Source organism: Aplysia californica, unplaced genomic scaffold (genome assembly GCF_000002075.1).
Source record: "Aplysia californica isolate F4 #8 unplaced genomic scaffold, AplCal3.0 scaffold00453, whole genome shotgun sequence".
NCBI lineage: Eukaryota > Metazoa > Mollusca > Gastropoda > Aplysiida > Aplysiidae > Aplysia > Aplysia californica.
This window is the reverse complement of record NW_004797723.1, coordinates 103,213-121,929: the sequence shown is the minus strand read 5'-3', so window position 1 is coordinate 121,929 and position 18,717 is coordinate 103,213. Positions and strand designations below refer to the sequence as shown.

Here is an 18,717-nt window from a genome sequence, read left to right as displayed (position 1 = left end):
GAACTGGTAACAGTTGAGGAGGAGAAAGAGAGAAAGGGGAGGGGTAAAGTTGTCCAGGCTGACCCGGTGCAATAGTCATTTGTACACATTTTATGACCAGTCTCATCTTCTGAATCCCACCTTCTGCTTCCCATCTCTCACCTTTTGTTCCCATTATATGTACCGCAAAATTTCCATATATCCCGACTTTAATTCTTCAAGGGCGCTTCGTTTTCCTTCATCTCACGGGATGGAACAATTGAAGCTGGCCAAAATACGTCACTGTTGTCACTGACTAAAACCGGCTGACTCGGCAGTGGGAACTCCCCCTAAATGAAGCTTTAATGCCATGAACATAGCCTCAACAGCACCTGCAAACTGCATTTAAGGCGCCGTGAACGTAGCCACTGCGTAACATTATTGACTAATTAGCCTAGGCTTACAACCTACCTCTTTTTCCGATCTGTCTTTGAAACATAAACATGCTGCGCGTCTCCGCAGTCCATCAGGGTCATATGTACGAGGAACATCTGCCTGTTTCACCATTTTCACAGAATCTTGAGTTGGCTTTGTTGACATGAATGCAAATTATTTACATGTGTGTGTTGTTCTCAGAAATGTGCTTTGTTATGGACGGCTACAGAACATCAACCCATTCACCAGAGTCAAAACTAGTCAGCATCTTGCTAACGATAGAATAAGAATTTAGATCTAGATTCTAAATCTACATCTAGATCTAGATTAGATCAAGATCTAAAGCAGCTAATTTTTTTTTTATAAGTCGTCACTTGCGTTTAAAAACCATTCGACACCAGAGACAGTGCAGCAGTAAAAAGATGCACGTATTTGAGGTATATGTATGGATCTTGACTAGCCTATTTAAATCGAGTTCATCTAGAATCTAGACCTAGAATCTAGTCTCCAGATCTAATTTAATTACACTCAAAACGCTTCCAGAGACTGGAAAATAAAATGGAATTATTTTCAGGCGTCTTCTAATTGTAATAGCATGGATGGAAATCGACAGTCCACCCACTGACGACCACTAATCGTCTCTTATCACTTCGGCTTCGGCTCACTCAAGATTCTGAACTGAACTAGAATCGACGACCGAAGTCAAAATTATAATTAATCCTTGGTGGCGAAGAATTTCGAAAGAGAATGTTCATTTCCTATCAAGTTCTAAGCACAATCCAAGACAAGAGTTCATAAGGAAAACCAGAATAATATCCAGATGACGTCTCGACACTCGACACAGCTCGAGATCTCTGTTGGTTTATTTATTTACATGAACTTGAGTTGATCTCGCGATCCGCCCTAACAAGGTGACCACGCACAGGTGAACCATGTGCACTTTTGTTTGAGTCTACCGATTTAGCCCGAGCGCTAAACACAAACACGGTAACCAGCCAATGAGAGAAAGAGAATGCATCACAGTGGAACACTTTTATGGTATCGCGTTTTATCATGTCCACACAAAACAAAATTGAGTAAGGAACAATTTTGGGAGCAACAGCTTGGCCAGCATTAATATTGTAGGTTGTATCTTCTTGTTTCTGCTCAAGTATATGTTTTTATTACGTATTAACCCTTCGAAATATATTTGCCAGTTTAGTACCAATGCCATGTGTATGTGAATTTATCTTATGTTGGTTTGCTTGCATATCGACGCAGTAATTAGCCTACCGTCTTTTAGACGGGTGAGGGAAAAGGCAACGATAAAGAGACAAAAACAAGAGGGACGCCAATTATGAAGTTTAATAATTAAGGCCCCGCCGTGGCTCATAGGTGTGGGTTGTTTCTGATTGTTTTTTATGAGGGGCTACTTTAATCACACACCAACGCGTTTTCTTTGTCCATAAATCATTTATATTCAAAAGCTATTTATGATGCTTTTGTTTGTTTTAGTAAGGTTTTACGGCGCTCGCAAATGCATAAGGTCATAATATGTGAGCACCAAGGGATGGATGTCAATAGAAGAGTTCAAACGGGGAATCAGGCTTACGTACTCTGCTCATCTCTCTAGCCTCAAAGGCGCAAAGTCTACTTCGACATACATCTATGGCTTCGACTATCAAGGCACCCCAGAAATAGCAGTTCACAAGAGAGTGAGAAACATACAAAAGAATTATGATAAATGGCGATAGTATAAGTATGGATGGCGAAAGATTAAAATTGCTGTCATAACTGCTTTAGATCTAGATCCACACGTTATATTGCGAGTGATCATGTAACGTCATTTTATGAATTTATTTATCATATTAATTATGTCTATTTTTTTCTTTATTATCGTTTCGCGTACCATTATAATTACTTGGTCTTTACGGGATTTTCATTTGTTTTTCATTCTGTCGTTATTGTTGGGTATTTCTCGTTTGTTTTTTCTTTCCCTCTTTTTTTTTTCTTTTTTTGAATGGTAGAAACTAAAATACTCAATCAAGGCTATTCAACAAACAGCTTGTTCTTTTAGAGTATTGTTTGTGCAACCGTTTTTTGGGGGGTGTTGTTTTTTTTAAAATAAATATTATGATTTCTTGGGGGGGGTTTATAATTGAATAGGGCCTAAGTTCTCTGAGCACGTTTAAGAGCGTATTCACATGAGTTAAAGTTAATTACCTAGAATATCTTTCAGATGAGATGCCGTTAAAAAGATGAAAACTGGAAATAGTGCACGGCGACCATGAGCTACAACGACTGCTCATTCCGCCAAACGGTAGGCCTACAGTACGTGACGTCACTTTTCATAATTGCGTACGGCGGAATCTTACTTGACTCGGAGGTAGTGATCAACGGCCTGCTTTTTGGCGTCGGTGGCCTAGTATATATATATAGGCTCTCGGACTCGCACCCGTAAGGTCATGGGTTCGAATCCCGTCAGTGGCCCAATGGACGTTGTGTCCCTGAGAAAGGCACTTTACACGAATTTTCCTCACTTCACCCAGGTTGGAATGAGCACCCAGCTATAGACAGCGATACATCTTTTTGACAGACTACGATGCAAAGCGTACGGATCGGATTAACAAGTAAATTTCCTCTTTGGAAAGTGGTGGCACTGAGTTATCCACGTCGTAAGGATACGATGGTAAAAAACACAGCCAGCAAAACAAAATGCCCCATAATATGATCACCCAGTCAGGAGAGTGACTGCAACAGACTTCTCGGGCCTGCTGCATGGCGCAGGTGACCGGAACGGATACTTTTCACCGTAGCATTATTGTGCCAAGTGACAGCAAAGTGTTAAAATCATCTACATGCCTATAATAAGTATATGGCAAAATAAGTTATGCCGTGTAACAAAATGAACACCACTTTTCCACTTGGTGGACAACGATGCGAGAATATACTTTGTGAATAGCAATGCGTATCATATCATAGGTATAGCTTCTTAATGAGCATTGCGAAGTTATTTAAGTCATGGAACCTCCGAACTGTCAAATCCGATCAAAGTGTTCTAAGCCAAATGGATGAAGAACTACATGCAATGCCCTCCAATCAATGGTTATAAGGTTGAATTGGCATAACTGAACTGGTAACAGTTGAGGAGGAGAAAGAGAGAAAGGGGAGGGGTAAAGTTGTCAACAAGAGGGTGACACGATTAGACGTGCGGTCAACAATGAAAATGATTAAGTATACATGTATCTTTTTTTTTTTAAACGTACGTGTTTTTACGCCCCGATCAATACAATTGATATCATTCTGGAAGCAGGCGTCTGACCTTGCCTGCCTGGACCAACCATGGCAGAGAGGGATACAACATCCGAGCAGACAAACCGAGATACTCGAAAAAAAATTTCTTCCCACTCGGGAATCGAACTCGGGTTTCCTGCGTGCGACAGCGAAGCGCCTAACCGCTGCACCTCAGATGCCGATGATGTCAAAGTGAGAGGGGTCATTAGTTTGAGGGGTAACAGGTCAGTGAGGTCAACATGAAAGAGGAGTGAACAGTCAAAGCGTCAACAAACGGATAAAGGCGGCCGGGCGGTCAGTGATCGAGCAAGCCAACAGCAGTCTCGGGCAGTCGACAGTGTGGGAGGTCAGATCAGGAGTCAGAAAAGGTCAACAACCAGAGAGGTCAACAGTCAGCGATTCAACATCATTGCAGAGAAGTTAGAGAATAATCGAAGCAACAGTAGTAAGGTGGGGTAATGGTACACAGTAGGCACAGGTAGGGTGTCATCACCGAGGATGTTGAGAGAGAGAGAGAGAGAGAGAGAGAGAGAGAGAGAGAGAGAGAGAGGGGAGAGGGGGGGGGGGTAGGGCAAAGGTAGACACAGGCAGGGTGTCATCCCCATTTCTTTGTTTTGTTGAGCAAAGAGAAGAACGTCGACAGAATAGTGGCCGTTTAGTGCTGAGAAAAAGTAAAACAGACAAAAAAAACAACAAAAAACAGACGGAAAGTAAATAAGCGGGGCTTACCAGTGGCGCACTCTAACCACCCGCGTGTCATCAGTGGTGAGAGAGAGAGAGAGAGAGAGAGAGAGAGAGAGAGAGAGAGAGAGAGAGAGAGAGAGAGAGAGAGAGAGGGAGAGAGAGGGAGAGAGAGAGAGGGAGAGAGAGAGAGAGGGAGAGAGAGAGAGAGAGAGAGAGAGAGAGAGAGAGAGAGAGAGAGAGAGAGAGAGAGAGAGAGATGCTTACCTGAGTTAAAAAGAACATCGAATGAATGACGGACGAAGTGTTAGATTAGACAGGCACGCAAAAACATAAGAGACAAAGAACAGATGAAGTAATTGCCAGTAACACCCTACCCAACAACAACAACAGCAACGACAACAACAATAAAAAGCCTAATGACACCCCCGCCCTCTTGTATTTGACTTCTGTGCTCCGATAGCGAATGATAAGAGCTAGGATCTTTCTCGTTTACACACTTTAGAAGTTTATATGTATTGCATAAGTGGCAGCATATAATAGCAGACTCAGGATGTTACAGCGCAAGTTGAAAGCTAACAACAAAGGTGCGCTCTTCGGTATACATGTATTTTAAGATAAGATAAGATAAGATAAGATAAGATACATCTTTATTGTTCAGATCCTGGCAAATTATTGGTTTGGTGTTTCACCACGTACGCCCACACACACACACACACACACACACACACACACACACACACACACACACACACACACACACACACACACACACACACACACACACACACAAACACACAAACATGCACACACACGTAGGCTTACACTTACAGTCACATGCATAATATAAACGAACAGCAAAATAAACAATAATAATCTTAAACTAGATACATACTAAATGCTATTCTGAGGCCTGCTCTAAGGTCATTATATGAATACTTGTAACAAGATGGTTAAGACGGAAGAATGTTGATGGTTGGTGGTTAAAAATGACCTTCTGTATCTTTCTTAGTTACAGATCAGAAGCCTATAGGTCTTTTCATTCTGACAGATGTTTTTATTTGAGGGAACAATGGATGTTGTCTAAAAAGATGAATTAATTTTTTAGTGCAATCTGTTAAGTACAATTCATCCAAATAGGGGAATGTAGATGTTGAAATTTTACATGCTTTCCGTATTAATCGATTTGATTTTTCTTTTGTTGTCTTGTGTTCCCGGCCCATGCTGTTGTTTATAAAAAAATGATCATACTTTCTATGATTGAATGATAGAATATGGATATCTCAATGTTTTATCAACTTTAAAATACACGAGCTTCCTTAGAAAAAAGTAATCTTTTGTTCTCCTTTTTATGCAGGAGAGATGTGTGGACACGCCAGTTGAGTTTGTTGTCTATTGTAACACCTATATAAATACTTATAATCTGACACTTGCTCGACGTTTTCACTTTTAATTTCGAGTGGCTGCAAGGGCAGTTTCTTTTTTCTAAAGTCAACAACAAGTTCTTTGGGTTTTTTCACCTTTGAAAGCAAAAAAGTGGGCAAAAAACTTAGGTAGGGGCAGAGGCTAGATCAGCTCCTCGTTGATTTTGGAATTAAGACCTGCAGGTCATCCAGACAGACGCCTAGGGACGGCAAAGAGGTTCGCTGTATTGCTGTATTTGTATAAAATTTTAAAAAATGTGTGTGTGTGTGTGTGTGTGTGTGTGTGTGAGTGTGTGTGCGTGCGTGCGTTTGTGTGTGTGTGTGTGTGTGTGTGTGTGTGTGTGTGTGTGTGTGTGTGTGTGTGTGTGTGGCCGCGCGCGTGCGTGCGCACGTCTGAGGGGTGCCTATATTATTATAAGCTGCTTTGGGTACAAATGAGAATCAGAAGCTGCAAAACGAATCTTTACAATGTTATCTTGTCATTATGTAGGTGCCTTTATACACATCAGTATAATTATAGCTTACCTGGCACTCTGTCTCTGACCATTTCAGAGGAGCATTAAGTGATTGTACTTTGGCTTTCTGAACCCAGAAAGCCTAGGATTGTACAAATCGAAAGGCACATACCGATTGACCTGCTCAGCTGAGTTACGCCTACGTGCGGTTTTAGGTAAACGTTCTAGTAACTGTGCATTTGCAGTAGGCCTATAGTAGGCCTAGATTTATGTAAGCTCAATATGCAAGCGCCACATACATTACCTTTCATCATCCCAACCTGCGCTAAATATGGTACAGAAGTTTAATGCCGTTAACTAAGCCCAAACCGAGTTTCAGAGTAGATTTCTATAGCTAGTAAAAGCGTGTTCTTTCGTGGACCTGGTTCTTATGAGGAATGTTCTTTTTTGGAGAACATAAAACATTCTCAATAAACCTAGCCCCTAGCTGTTTGGTAATTTGGCAAAAATAATAGCCTAGGCTAGCTCATTAGGTTTTATTCCGTTTCTTTTATCTTTAAGACAAACAGGACAGGAAGTCAGACTTTTAGAACGCCGAGAAAACGAAACTCGAGTAAGAACGGCGGTGTCCAATGCCAAAACAGTAACAAATAAAATTACTTTTGTATGGTGTTCTCTTTACACAAAAGGAAAAATGGTGCGGCTTACAGCGCAACTGATCAACATGTCTGCCCAGAAGCACAATCCTGTTAGGGATTGGGAGTTAGATCTGAGAGGTGAGAACTTGACCCAGTTCAGACAGTAAAATGTGTACTTGACTCTATATTACCTATTACCGATAACCAGCGACTTGAACTTTTAGTTTTTCAGTTTTGGGCGGCTTCTGCTGTACTTTGTTTAGCAGGAGTTCCGCAGAGGGCCGGTACTTACCGTGATAAGGTTTATTGATTATACTATACTAGGGTTAGGGTTATGGATAGGGTGCCTTGGGTTAAAATTAGTAGGGTTAGGGTGCATATGCCGCATGAAAAAAATCCCCTCTTTTCTGTGTTGTTTGTCGGCCAGCCCTCTTCGAAACTCCTTCTCCCTTTTTTGTTGTTTCAATCTTGACACGTATCTAGGCCTAACCTAAATCTATATGCTAGACTATTATTCTAGCTGGGTACCCCGTTCGATGATGGGACTCAAAAGCATCGATCGGCAAGTCATTGTGGGATCAGTAGGCCTACGGCACGCACTGTATGTGAACGGAAGCTGGTCTACATTTTGATTTATCCGGTTTTGGCCCCAAGAGCCCAAGAGTACTCCAATATCGATACTGACTTTTATACTCGGTATCGATGTCTTATTCGGGAGAGAGGTGACTGTCTGCAGTTCTTTCGCCTGCAGCCTGCTCAAGGCGATCGATAGATCTTACGAATGCGACGCTGCGCTGTCCACAAGTGGGCTTAGTAGTGGGACCAAACCCGGACTGGGGAACTGGAAGTGGAAGAGAGAGGCGAATGCGGCGCTGTCTGCTATTTTTCAGTTTCAGTGGGGCCTAGAAAGATCTACTAACAGCTGAGTGTGAAACATCATGAACTGATGGCAATTGAATTTGAATTGGGGCTAAACCCAGAGTAGAGGAGCAAGGGGGCAAGCATGAACAACGAACTAATAGCCTAATACAAACAATAGCAATTGAATTGGGGCTGTACCCGAAATAATGATTTAAGAATGTCAGAATTGAGGGGGTTTCAGGGGGCTTGCCCCCTGATAATAATTGTTTTCTAGATTATTTTATGTAAAAGTAAAAAAGACCTTCGCTCGCTGATACATAAAAATCTAACAAACTTACCTCTATTGGAAGTTGTGGTCGCTGCTCATGTCGTCTGGCAGCGAGTAAGGGCTTTAAAAATTATTACTTATTGGGGTTAGGCCCAGAGAATTGTAAAGAGCGGCCCATATATACTATACTCCGGTTTTGGCCAAGTTCTCTCTTCGCCTTTGTTATTATTGTTTCTTCGGCATTACTAACTGGGGCCAAAACCGGAGTATATTATATTACGTAAATTATCATATCGTCGACCCTACGCACCCAGCACCCAACACAGCGCGGTGTTCCCCCTCTCTCTCTCGCTGTGCGCCATCCCTCTCGCTCGCCGCGCAAAGACTCGAAAAGTAATCGTTTAGACGCTCGGTGGAGCCAAAACCAATACTCCATAGTAATCGCTTGGGCCAAAACCGGATTATCCCCTACATTTGATCTGGAACAAGTACAACGCATAAACAGACGATCTAGATCTGGGTTTCGCCTTGCACCATCACAAAAAAGCACTATAAGAAAATAATAACCCATGAAAAGGCTTCTACACTGTAAAAGGAACACACCGACGTCTTCAAAATCACAGAGGCAGTGTCTAACTGTAAAGCCTGGCTGTGCCACATGGATCTAACGAGAGCACACTACACCGGCTTCTGATTGGCTGTATAATGTATATAGTGACGTATGTACACATACCAAATTTGGTGAAATATTACTTTGACCTTAGGCCTAGTGGAATGTAGTCGGAAATCTAGGTCACCATTGAGCGAGCGAGTGTCTTCTGGTGATCTCTATTTTAGAGCAGAGGCCAGGCAAAGATCGGTACAGATAAAAACTGCAGCAGTTCACTAGTTTCTACCCCCTGTGTCAACTATAGGACATACATATATTGTTCTAGTGCCTTGTTAATCAAGTCATTTTAAAATAGATACATGTAGTCTAAATGACTCGCGGCCTAGTAGTCCATTTTAGCCAATCACAATCAGAAGCCAATGTAGGCTATCGTCCTCGTGATGTCGTTTCATTGATATTTTAGCCAATCAGAAGCCAGTGTAGTGTGCTCTCGTAAGCTCCATGTGGCTGAGTCTCTTACGCACGCAATTGCGTACACAGAAATTCAAATTTTGAAAATTTTGCTATACGTACGCAATTGTATACACAGTCAAACCTGTGTAAAACGGCCTCGCATTGCCATTGTCAAGGAGAAAAATAGGGCTTATTCAAAAGGGTTTTTGTTTTCTTTTGAAAAAGGGGGGTAGGTGGTATAAGAAGGTGTTTTTTTTTTGTGTTGTAAAGCCTAGGCGGAGAGACACTACTTCCAGCGGAATATCACTTCTGGCACTTATGCTGTGAAGGACAGCTAAGCACATTTGTTTCGTTTCTCAGTGGAATAATCACAAAGGCCAAAGAAAGATGGGAACTTTCTGTCCAATATATTTTTCTAAATTCAGGAAATGAATAAATTAAAAAATCGGGCTCCGTAGTGGGGATCTACCTATCTTTTTGCAAATACTTGCCAACTTTCAACTCTGTAGCTGTCGTAAAAGTGACACATGTGTTACCAAGTTGCCAGATATATACATTAGTCTTCGCCTAAACGCACGCTGTACAAAAGCATGCTCAGCTCAAAGGCACACTTTTGTCATCTGACGGGTTTTTTTATTGGTCACTGGAAATGTATCTTTGAGAGGTTTCTGACTGGTATTTGGGTGACTGCATTTAATGTTTAGTTAGACCTAGGCCTGATGCGCGACACGCGTAAGTACCGTAAAACACTAGACAGGCCTCTATATAATGAAAGATTAGCCAAGTAAGCCTAATCAGCTGCCCTCTAAGAACTTATGACGTACTTTTTCAAGGAATCACAAAAGAAATGTTTTTCTGAATGTAGAGATCTATGATTCTGATGTTGTCCATGAATTTACGGTCGGGGGTGATCCTTGGAAACTTGGAAAGCCACGTGGCTAGGCCGTCGTCTCTGTTATTATGACTATCTCCAACAGTTTCCTATACTTTCTATAATTATAAGTTTTGCCAATACATGAATAACCTCTCGATTAAAGTCATTATGAGTGATTATGTCCATTCGAATTTAAAAGCTTTTTTTAGATGCTATTGTTGTAACCAACGATCTGGGGTTTGAAAGGAACATCAATTTCCGAATGTTTTGCTCTCTTTTTTTCCTTTTACTTGTACAATAGTTTTCAAAACTATCAGATTATTTTTTATCAGGTAATGTCATTTTGTTAAAAATCAAGCTGTTACGTGGTTATCCTTTTGAATTCCTTATGTTTATATGGGTCAACTTGTTCAAATTTCATTGGAAGTACATCTAGAGCTACCAACTTGATGTGTTTTAAACGAGAAGTACACTTCGGTTTTGAACCAACACAGACGGTTCTAGAAGTAGGCCACACATGAACACAAACACTTAAGCAGACTGACACGAACACATACTTCAGTGGCAGAAATACGGGACTTGGAGATCATGGCTCACGTTACGCTGAACGTACATATGGGACCCGTTGGAAAGCGAGGGTGTTGAAGTACACTTATAAAAATAGTTTCATATCACCTCTAGTTGACGAGGACAAATCTTTCTCTAACAAAGCAGCAAGAGTGTGGTACATCAGCTAAAACTAATGAAGTCTGTAAAATCTTATTCAATTCGCTGGGTTCAATGGAATGATTAACTCACTGACTGCTGTTATCGATGCTGCGTTTGTAGGCATAGACATACGAGAAATGCCAAACCCACACCCCAGTTGGTGTCGATTTACTTCCTGTTTTTACACTATTCACCATCCCACAATCAGCCTCAGCAATTCCAAAAAGGAAATCCATGCAATGTAATGTCTGTTTAATTCTGTAGTAGCATCCATTGCTCCATTTTTATGCAATTTTTTTTCCCTACATGATGGCATGACAGCGGGTCAGATAACCGACCTCACAGGCAGGATCTGGGCCAGCAGGCTATCGTCTGATGACCTCTGGTCTATTGTCTATTAGGGGGTGCCCACTAGCACGATCAGGTTTTGTCAGGTCGATTTAGTAGTCGGGGCTAGCCTGCGGCACAAACCGATCGGCTTGGTCGGTGACCTTTAAAAACAAACACGTTTGTTTTCATGCCTGCGAGTCGCATGATTGGGTGGTTCGCAGCCAATCACAGCAAGGCTGAGTCCTGTGTCCATGGTGACACTACGAATGTCAAGGTGGGGCATTTCCACGCAAAATACTATCCACAATTGACAATAATGGAGTCCATCTACTTAGAGAAGATAATAAAAAGTTATCGGTGTAACCCATGTTTATGGGATTGCAAGCTGTCACAGCACTGCAACAGGGAACTGCAAAAAGGAGCCCTGGAAGCCATTGAGGTTAAAGGGTTCTCTTCTTTAACTTCCAAGTCGTAGGGTACAATCGTGGCGGGGTTGTAGTGTGCACTGAAACCACCAGAAAAGGACCCGACCCGATCGCGCTAATGGGTACCCCCTATAAGGTGTAAAATGTTGACTTTCACTGGTGCTGTATTGTCTTCTTTTCAATTACCAAAATGATTCGTTTACCAAGACCTGTTTCCAAATTTATGTTATATTATGTCTAGTAATGTAGGCCTATATTCTTTATGTGTTGATGATGTATGCTACGATGCCAGTTTTACAAACTTTGTAGCTTTATCAGTTAGTCTAATTCTCTTTCCTCATCTTCTTTCAGGGTACAGGATACCAGTGATTGAAAACTTGGGCGCTACTCTGGTGAGAAAATTTAGGACTGTAAATTTGTAACCTTGTGTGTATTTATTTTAGCTGGGATTTATACTCTGAATACTTAATTGTAGAATGGTAGTGTTCATATTATGTTAATCATGTTACACTGTAAAATGTTTGAAGAACTAGTATCAGCATCAAGAACTAATCTGTGAGAGATGTTTTTTAACAATAAAATGTAGCTTACTACATTCTTAGTTTCAGTGGTTCAATCTGGATCAGGATAGAGGCCTGGAACAAATATATTCCACCTTTCCCTATCCTGGGCTAGTCGCTTGATGTCACTCCATGTCTTCCCACTTTTCTGTACATCCATTTCCGGGGCTCTTCTCCAGGTTCCACGTGGTCTTCCCCTTGATCTTTTACCCTGTGGGTTCCAATCTAATACTTTCCTTGTTATGCACGTGCTCCTTTGGTTGTTCTTTTTCCTCTTTTGTACTTGTATTAATTCCTTTCTCTTTGGATGTTAGTTTGAATTGCAGTGAGAAAGGCATTTCAGCTACTGTGGTAATAGATTAAAAGGTTTTATTTCACTTGAAGGGTTCAATTGTGATCTATTTTGATACATAGTTTATAAAGCCAAGTTGAATTTTTAGTATTGGTTGAAACTAAAATTACAGTTAACTCCTTTGCTTTAAGGTTTTAATGGTACATCACAAAGATGCAATGAACCATGGACGTCATGGAAGTTAACAAAATTGGATGTTTCTAATCATCTACAAAATATTACATAGGCTTATCTGGCTCTTATTCTTCTATACTGTACTGTACGGAGATTGAGCTAAGCACAGCATGGATTTGTATTTGACAATGAAAAATGTGCATATTATGGGTACTTAATTTCTTAGTATTACTCTACTGCTAGGTTTACAAGCTATTGATAAACACAGATCTAGTATTGCAGATGAAAGCAGATAACCACAAAATGTTAACTCCGAAATGACTGGAAAAAAGGCAGCAAATGTCACTTTTTGATTTGACCCAGATTTGCAAGTTGTTAAAAATTATGAGGATGAAGAAGATGAGGAAGGTGACACTATTGAGGACTCTGGGGTCTGAATTTTTGTCATGAATGGGCCAGAACCTGAAAGGGAGTCCGCTGACACTGAGACTGATTAGACTACCGTCCTAGTCAACTAGCTTAACTGAAGATCAGTTCTGACAGGGACAGGAACACACTCCCCATGGTGACAAAAAGTGGTTAAAAGTCCGTATGAATGAGATCAGAATTTGTCCTGAAAACATTTGCTGTTTTTTCTTTGAGGGGGGGGGGAGGGGTCTTGATTTGCATAGATGTACCCACCATCCTGTCACTGCAGTTGTACAGTGATACTTTATGAATTGGATTTTTTTGCTTTTTGTTTTCTAGGACCAGTTTGACACCATTGATTTCACAGACAACGATGTCAGAAAGCTAGACAAATTTCCATTGCTGAAACGTTTGAAACACATCTTACTTAGCAACAACAGAATTGTGTAAGTCCTGTATTTTAATGTAACACTGTGTAGTTTTTTAATAAGATGCTGCTTTAGCTACATTGCAAAACTGTTGCGGCTGAATTTCTTTTGCTTGTCATTAATTAGAAACTTGGTTTGTTATCCATGTTTTGTCTTTTTTGTACTGCAAGTTTTTGAAGTAAAATATGCTTGGATTTAGATACTTAATTATTAATGTTGTCACATGCAACTGACTTTAGCTGAAAGGATTTTCAGTTTATTGTATTTAGAGCTCCAGAATGTTTTTATGAAATGAAACATTAAAATACATTTGTTGTCGAGTTGCAAGTTCAGATGTATGTATGTGTAAACAAATTACCTGCTCTTAAAATTACTAGACTCTTTTGTAACTGGCATGCATTCCAGTCTACAGTTAAATGCTTTATGTTCAAATAATGTCATGAATATTTAATTCATCAATTTATATCAGTTTCAATATTGCATATGTTTTTATCCTTTCTCATCCCACCTTTTTTGTTGTGTAGTCGAATCTCGGAAGATCTTCAAGAAAATCTGCCCAGCCTGGAGACCTTAATTTTGACGAATAATGGTCTGAAGGAATTGGCAGATTTAGATCCTCTCAGCACAATAACAACGCTCAAGTATTTGAGGTGGGTCCCTGAAGTAATAAGAAATATTGACCACTTACTGTCTCGATCTACCTGGAGTGCCTCTACCATTTGCTAACTGGAAATACCAGAAGGAACTTATAGATAAGTTGAAGGAAAACAGAAACTGGCCCATACTGGGCTGCCATCGAATCAGGCTTCATAGAACCAGGGATCTTTTCCTAACATGGTTAGGTAGCATTTTCCATGAGTAAAGGCAGGGTTAATTAATGTATATTTACCAATAATGTTGTGGATAAGTAAACATTTATGTACTGCATTGTCCATTCACCCCTGCATGCAGAATGCAATGCTTGCCACATCGGCTCCTGTGTCTGGCAACACCGGTCTCCTATGCTGCCGTCATGTAAAAAAAATACAGTATACATGCAGTTTTTACAAATTTACAGAAGAGCCCAAAGAGGTTATAATTATTACTATTTGTAACCTCATTGGGTGAGCCAAAAACCTGAATGTTGTTACCAGTAAAACATTTGCTTTAAAAATAATAAGGAAGTTATTATCAAAACTGTATTCTTAAAAATACTGACTTGGGGTATTTGCAAAGAGTTTGTTGTTTTCTTGATATCAATATTCAATTTTTTGGCCCTTCTGTAAAATAAAAAAGTTGCATATACTATACTTTAAAAAATTATGCCAGTATGGTGCAGTTACTTTGCTGGTATAGATAGATACAATATCCACTAAAATGGACATTTAAAAGTTTAAAACTTTTGTGAAAGAAAACCTCTGTGTAATAGAATTTTGAAAACAAGTGTGTACTTGCTGGATATGAGAATTAAAGGGCAAAGGTAATAGGAACCTGGAGCACATTATTGGTGTGCAAACACTTGCAGACTTTTGTGACCTTTTAGATGCAAAATAAGTTTCACTTTTATGATGCTTTGATTGTTGTAGTTTCATATCATAGTTATGTCGCTTATCTCATCAGTGCTACTTTCTTTTCAGTTTAATGGGGAACCCAGTCACTACACGAAAGAATTACAGATTGTACGTCATTCACAAGGTCCCAACCTTAAGAGTGTTAGACTTCACCAGGGTGAAGTTAAAGGTATATCTTCTTTTATGTTTTTAGTTCTTCTACTACCTCCTATAATACTGCTATTAGGATGAACTATCGATGATCTGCCAAGAGGTTCCTGTCTGTTTGAATTAACATTGAGTACTGTATATATGTCTAGTCTGTTTCTGATTTTATCTTTACACTGTTTTGAATGGTTTGCTTAAATGCATTTTTGGCTAAGACAAATACTAGTTTAAAAAGTATTTGAATACTTTGATCCATTTTGAAAAAGATAATGAACACGCATTTACGTTCAAATACGCAAAAGCTCACAATCAACATGAAGAGTGAATGAAAGAGAGAGAAAGACATGATAAAGAAAGACTCTCAGCACCCCTGGGGCGGTGCTACTGTCTGAAGTGTCTTTAGGCCATTCCCAAAGGGAGGACATTAACCATGTTCTTATACACAGTAGAATTGTAATTGTAAATGGGCTGATCCATTTGCCTAAACTGCAACAGGGAACTGCTGCTTTTTCTTTCCTTATCCTTACTATCATCATTTGACTTCTACGTCTTTTGTATGTTTGTCACACTCTTGTGACCCGCTATTTCCGGGGTGCCTTGATAGTCGAAGCAGATTTTGTGCTGTTGAAGCTAGAGTAAGCCTGATTCCCCGTAAGGACTTCTTTGTTGACATCCCACTTTTTGGCGCTCATATGACCTTATGCAGTTGCGAGCACTGTAAAACCTTTACTGAAACAAAGTAAAAAGACTCTGAGCCGAAAATACCGGTGCATGTTTTTCACCAACAAAAAGATACTTTCAAAACGCTATCATACTGTAGAATAATTTCCATTAAAATTGGGCTGTCAGGACGATTTAACAGAGGACGTCATTAGAACCGTGCTACACTGCCAACTTCATGCTCATCCCAAGGGTTTGACATGATAAGAGGAAGTTTTTATGCCAACTACACAATTAAATAAATGTTCAAACCTGATATTGGCCACCCAGGCATGTGACCAAAGGTATATATTTCTGTGGATGGTTCTCCACATTTTAAAGCATAACATGGAGGCCAAATGGTGTAGACTCACGGGCTGCTGGACTGACCAAAAATATGGTCTGGCATATCAGTTTTGAAAAAAAAATTATTTAGCTTGCCCTCTACAATAGATGTTTTTTATTGCAAGTAGAACGAGCATCTTGTTAGTTATTTATAGTTGCTTATAACTGAAATCAACGTGACTGCTTAGTGATAGTGTAAGACTCTGCCATATGCCATTTTGAAAAGTTGGGTATGACGGAGTCTTGCCCAAAGGAGTCAAAGGTTGTTCTTTTCTGTTGGGGAAAAAAAAGTCTTTTTTCTTTTATCTTGTGTCAGTAGAATATATGATGAAGCTTAGAGAATGTGAGGTCACTAGCCAGCTGACAAAGCAGTATTGTTGGAAAAGTTGTGGTTGTGAGAATAGTGAGTCAATACCAGATGCACATAATTATGAAGTATAGAATTCTGCCAGTCTCTGATTAATGACTTTAGAAAGACAAAGCAGTTTTTTGCCCTTTAATTTTTTTAATTTTTAAAAAATCTAGGAAAGAGAAGCAGCAGCCAAAATTTACAAGAAGAAGAAAGTCCAGCAGCAGCCGCAGCAGCAACCACAAGCAGCACATGTTCAGAACGGTGATGAAGGGGCCAAAACTTTCACTCCAGGAGAAAATCTACAGACACAACGAGTTGCAACCACTGGTCCAACGAAGCAGGAAGCAGCTGCAATCAGGGTAATTCTCATATGTGTATATAAATATATAGCCATTGTTGATGAACAAGTCTGGTTCTGGTTGTGACATAAATGTAAGAATGAGAAAAAGACTTTTAAAAGGATCTTAGACAGCTAACGTCTGCACCATCTTTTTTGTTTTTAAAATTTTAAAAAGGTATTTTTCTTAATCATATTTTCGCAAAAGTAGTCAGTTTCCAGTATGACCAAAGGTGAACAGAATATATTAAGCATGGATGAGCTTCCTCTTCGCGCACTGGAGTGTGTGGGGACAAATTCAATTTTGAGAGCCGACTGAGAGATATGGGCTCTTCTGCTCTTGCTGAAATTCTCAATTTTCAAAAATTTTGTTCATCTTGTTTTCGCTGTACAAGGAAATGAATACTTTGTTTTTCCGTAGTAGAATTGCGTAGGTGGTAAAGACTGTGGTGTTCTTCTGTGAAAGTGTTTATTTGTGCCTTTTGTTCGAGAATGGAAAAATAAATGCTTTTTCTAAACCGTTTTTGCAATGTTGTTGTTACAGAAAGCTATTTTGGGTGCAAAATCTTTGGAGGAGTATGAGAAAATTCATCAAATGCTGCAGTCAGGACAGATTCCAGGGCAGGGTGATGCTCCAAGTAAATCAACGGGGGCAAAAGGTGAGGAATACATACTAAGTGTATCATTGATGATGCTTTTTAACAAAACTGAATGGTCTTATAAGTTTTACTGGCATATATGTAGGTTGAGGAGAAAAATGTATCATTTTATTTTATTTTATTATTATTATTATTATTTAATTATTATTAGATGTTTGCTTTACTTGTGGTATATTGATTTTTGGGTATGGTATGAAATTGTAGATGAGATTCACATATATGTTCATGTGTTTCAAATATTGGACACTCTGGCATACAGTACACGACTTTAAAAAAATTGATGATGTACGTCTTTCACATTGTCTTTACTATGTTCAGGTAATGTGTTATTATTACATTTATTTTCATTATAAAGGTTAACCGCATTTCTGTGTTGGCAACATGAATAATTCTAAGAGTGAAATAAGAATTAAGATTAGTTTTGTATGCATTAGTCTACTTGCCAGGGAACTACTAAATTAGCAAAATCAATTGTGTCTGTCAGTATTTAGTGTTGTGTGCAGTTCTTGTCCTTCAAAAGACAGGTCCTAAAAATCAATTGTCTAATATTTGTGACTTACTTCAGACGCTTTTTCATTGGATTCAATTTTATCCAGCATTTTCATGGATTGTCTTTCTTTTTCTCGTGCAATTCTGTTTTATGTAATGGTAGTTGACTCCTCTGTGATCAAATTATTTCCTAATACAAACATGAATAATGATTGTTGGCCTACCCACTAGGTTTCATTTGAATTGGAATGTGTACTTTTGTGGCATTGGACCCTGGCAATGATAGAGCTACTATTTACACAACTTTTCATTTCTTAAAAGTGAACAAACAAAAGGAAGAGCGTATACAAGTACAAAGCAAAATATAAAACTTATTCTGTGCACCTGTGATAAGACTATCGAAAGGAGAAATAATCTCATTATCTCTTGAGTCACATTAGGCTTTTATGAGAAAACAACTTCCTTCACTGCCCTCTGGAATGGCAGCTTTGTTTTGTTTTTATCTTCATACGGATTGTTAACAAAGAGAAAAACCAAATACTGAAATATATTTGTGCTGTGATCACCCAACCAGTTCTATTTGTTTGGTTGTATGTGCGTGTGTTTGTGTATCTGTGGGTGAGTTTTGTGTCACTAAACTTCTGCTTATTTTGAGCCCACTCTCAATGCATTTGAAACGAGGTGTTTCTCATGCGGGGAGCAACATAAGCAACACAATTCTCTTCTGTAAGACTTGGGATTACCGGTAGGTGATCTTATGGTATCTGCAAGGACTCTGAGGGTCAAGTAAGTACATGACTGTATGACACACAATGAACTGTATTCGTCTCTTATGAAAGTAGTATTTTTCACCCATGGCAAGGTTTGTTTGTTGTTGTTGTTGT

General features: G+C 39.5%; 2 protein-coding genes across 5 annotated transcripts in view; one reads left to right on the top strand and one right to left on the bottom strand.

Moving 5' to 3' along the window:
* Positions 1-1,338, bottom strand: part of LOC101861679 (diphosphoinositol polyphosphate phosphohydrolase 1) — a 52,235-nt gene extending 50,897 nt beyond the window's left edge. Inside the window, exons 1-2 of one of the 3 annotated variants that reach the window (XM_005105119.3) lie at positions 1,199-1,338; positions 430-665 (exon numbers count right to left, since the gene is read on the bottom strand). In XM_005105119.3, the coding sequence (XP_005105176.1) occupies positions 430-558 (129 nt within the window). In that variant the 5' untranslated portion in view covers positions 559-665; positions 1,199-1,338. The remainder of the gene's footprint in view (positions 1-429; positions 666-1,198) is intronic. The other 2 variants (XM_005105120.3, XM_035971532.1) reach the window with 2 other exon arrangements.
* A 5,474-nt stretch (positions 1,339-6,812) lies between these two features.
* The window catches only part of LOC101863530 (U2 small nuclear ribonucleoprotein A'), a 13,952-nt gene continuing 2,047 nt past the window's right edge, over positions 6,813-18,717 (top strand). Inside the window, exons 1-7 of one of the 2 annotated variants that reach the window (XM_035971531.1) lie at positions 6,813-7,002; positions 11,745-11,785; positions 13,167-13,273; positions 13,780-13,905; positions 14,872-14,974; positions 16,522-16,707; positions 17,230-17,344. In XM_035971531.1, coding sequence (XP_035827424.1) covers positions 6,921-7,002; positions 11,745-11,785; positions 13,167-13,273; positions 13,780-13,905; positions 14,872-14,974; positions 16,522-16,707; positions 17,230-17,344 — 760 coding nt within the window. In that variant the 5' untranslated portion in view covers positions 6,813-6,920. Of the gene's footprint in view, positions 7,003-11,744; positions 11,786-13,166; positions 13,274-13,779; positions 13,906-14,871; positions 14,975-16,521; positions 16,708-17,229; positions 18,712-18,717 lie in introns of those variants that run through there. The other variant, XM_035971530.1, reaches the window with a different exon arrangement.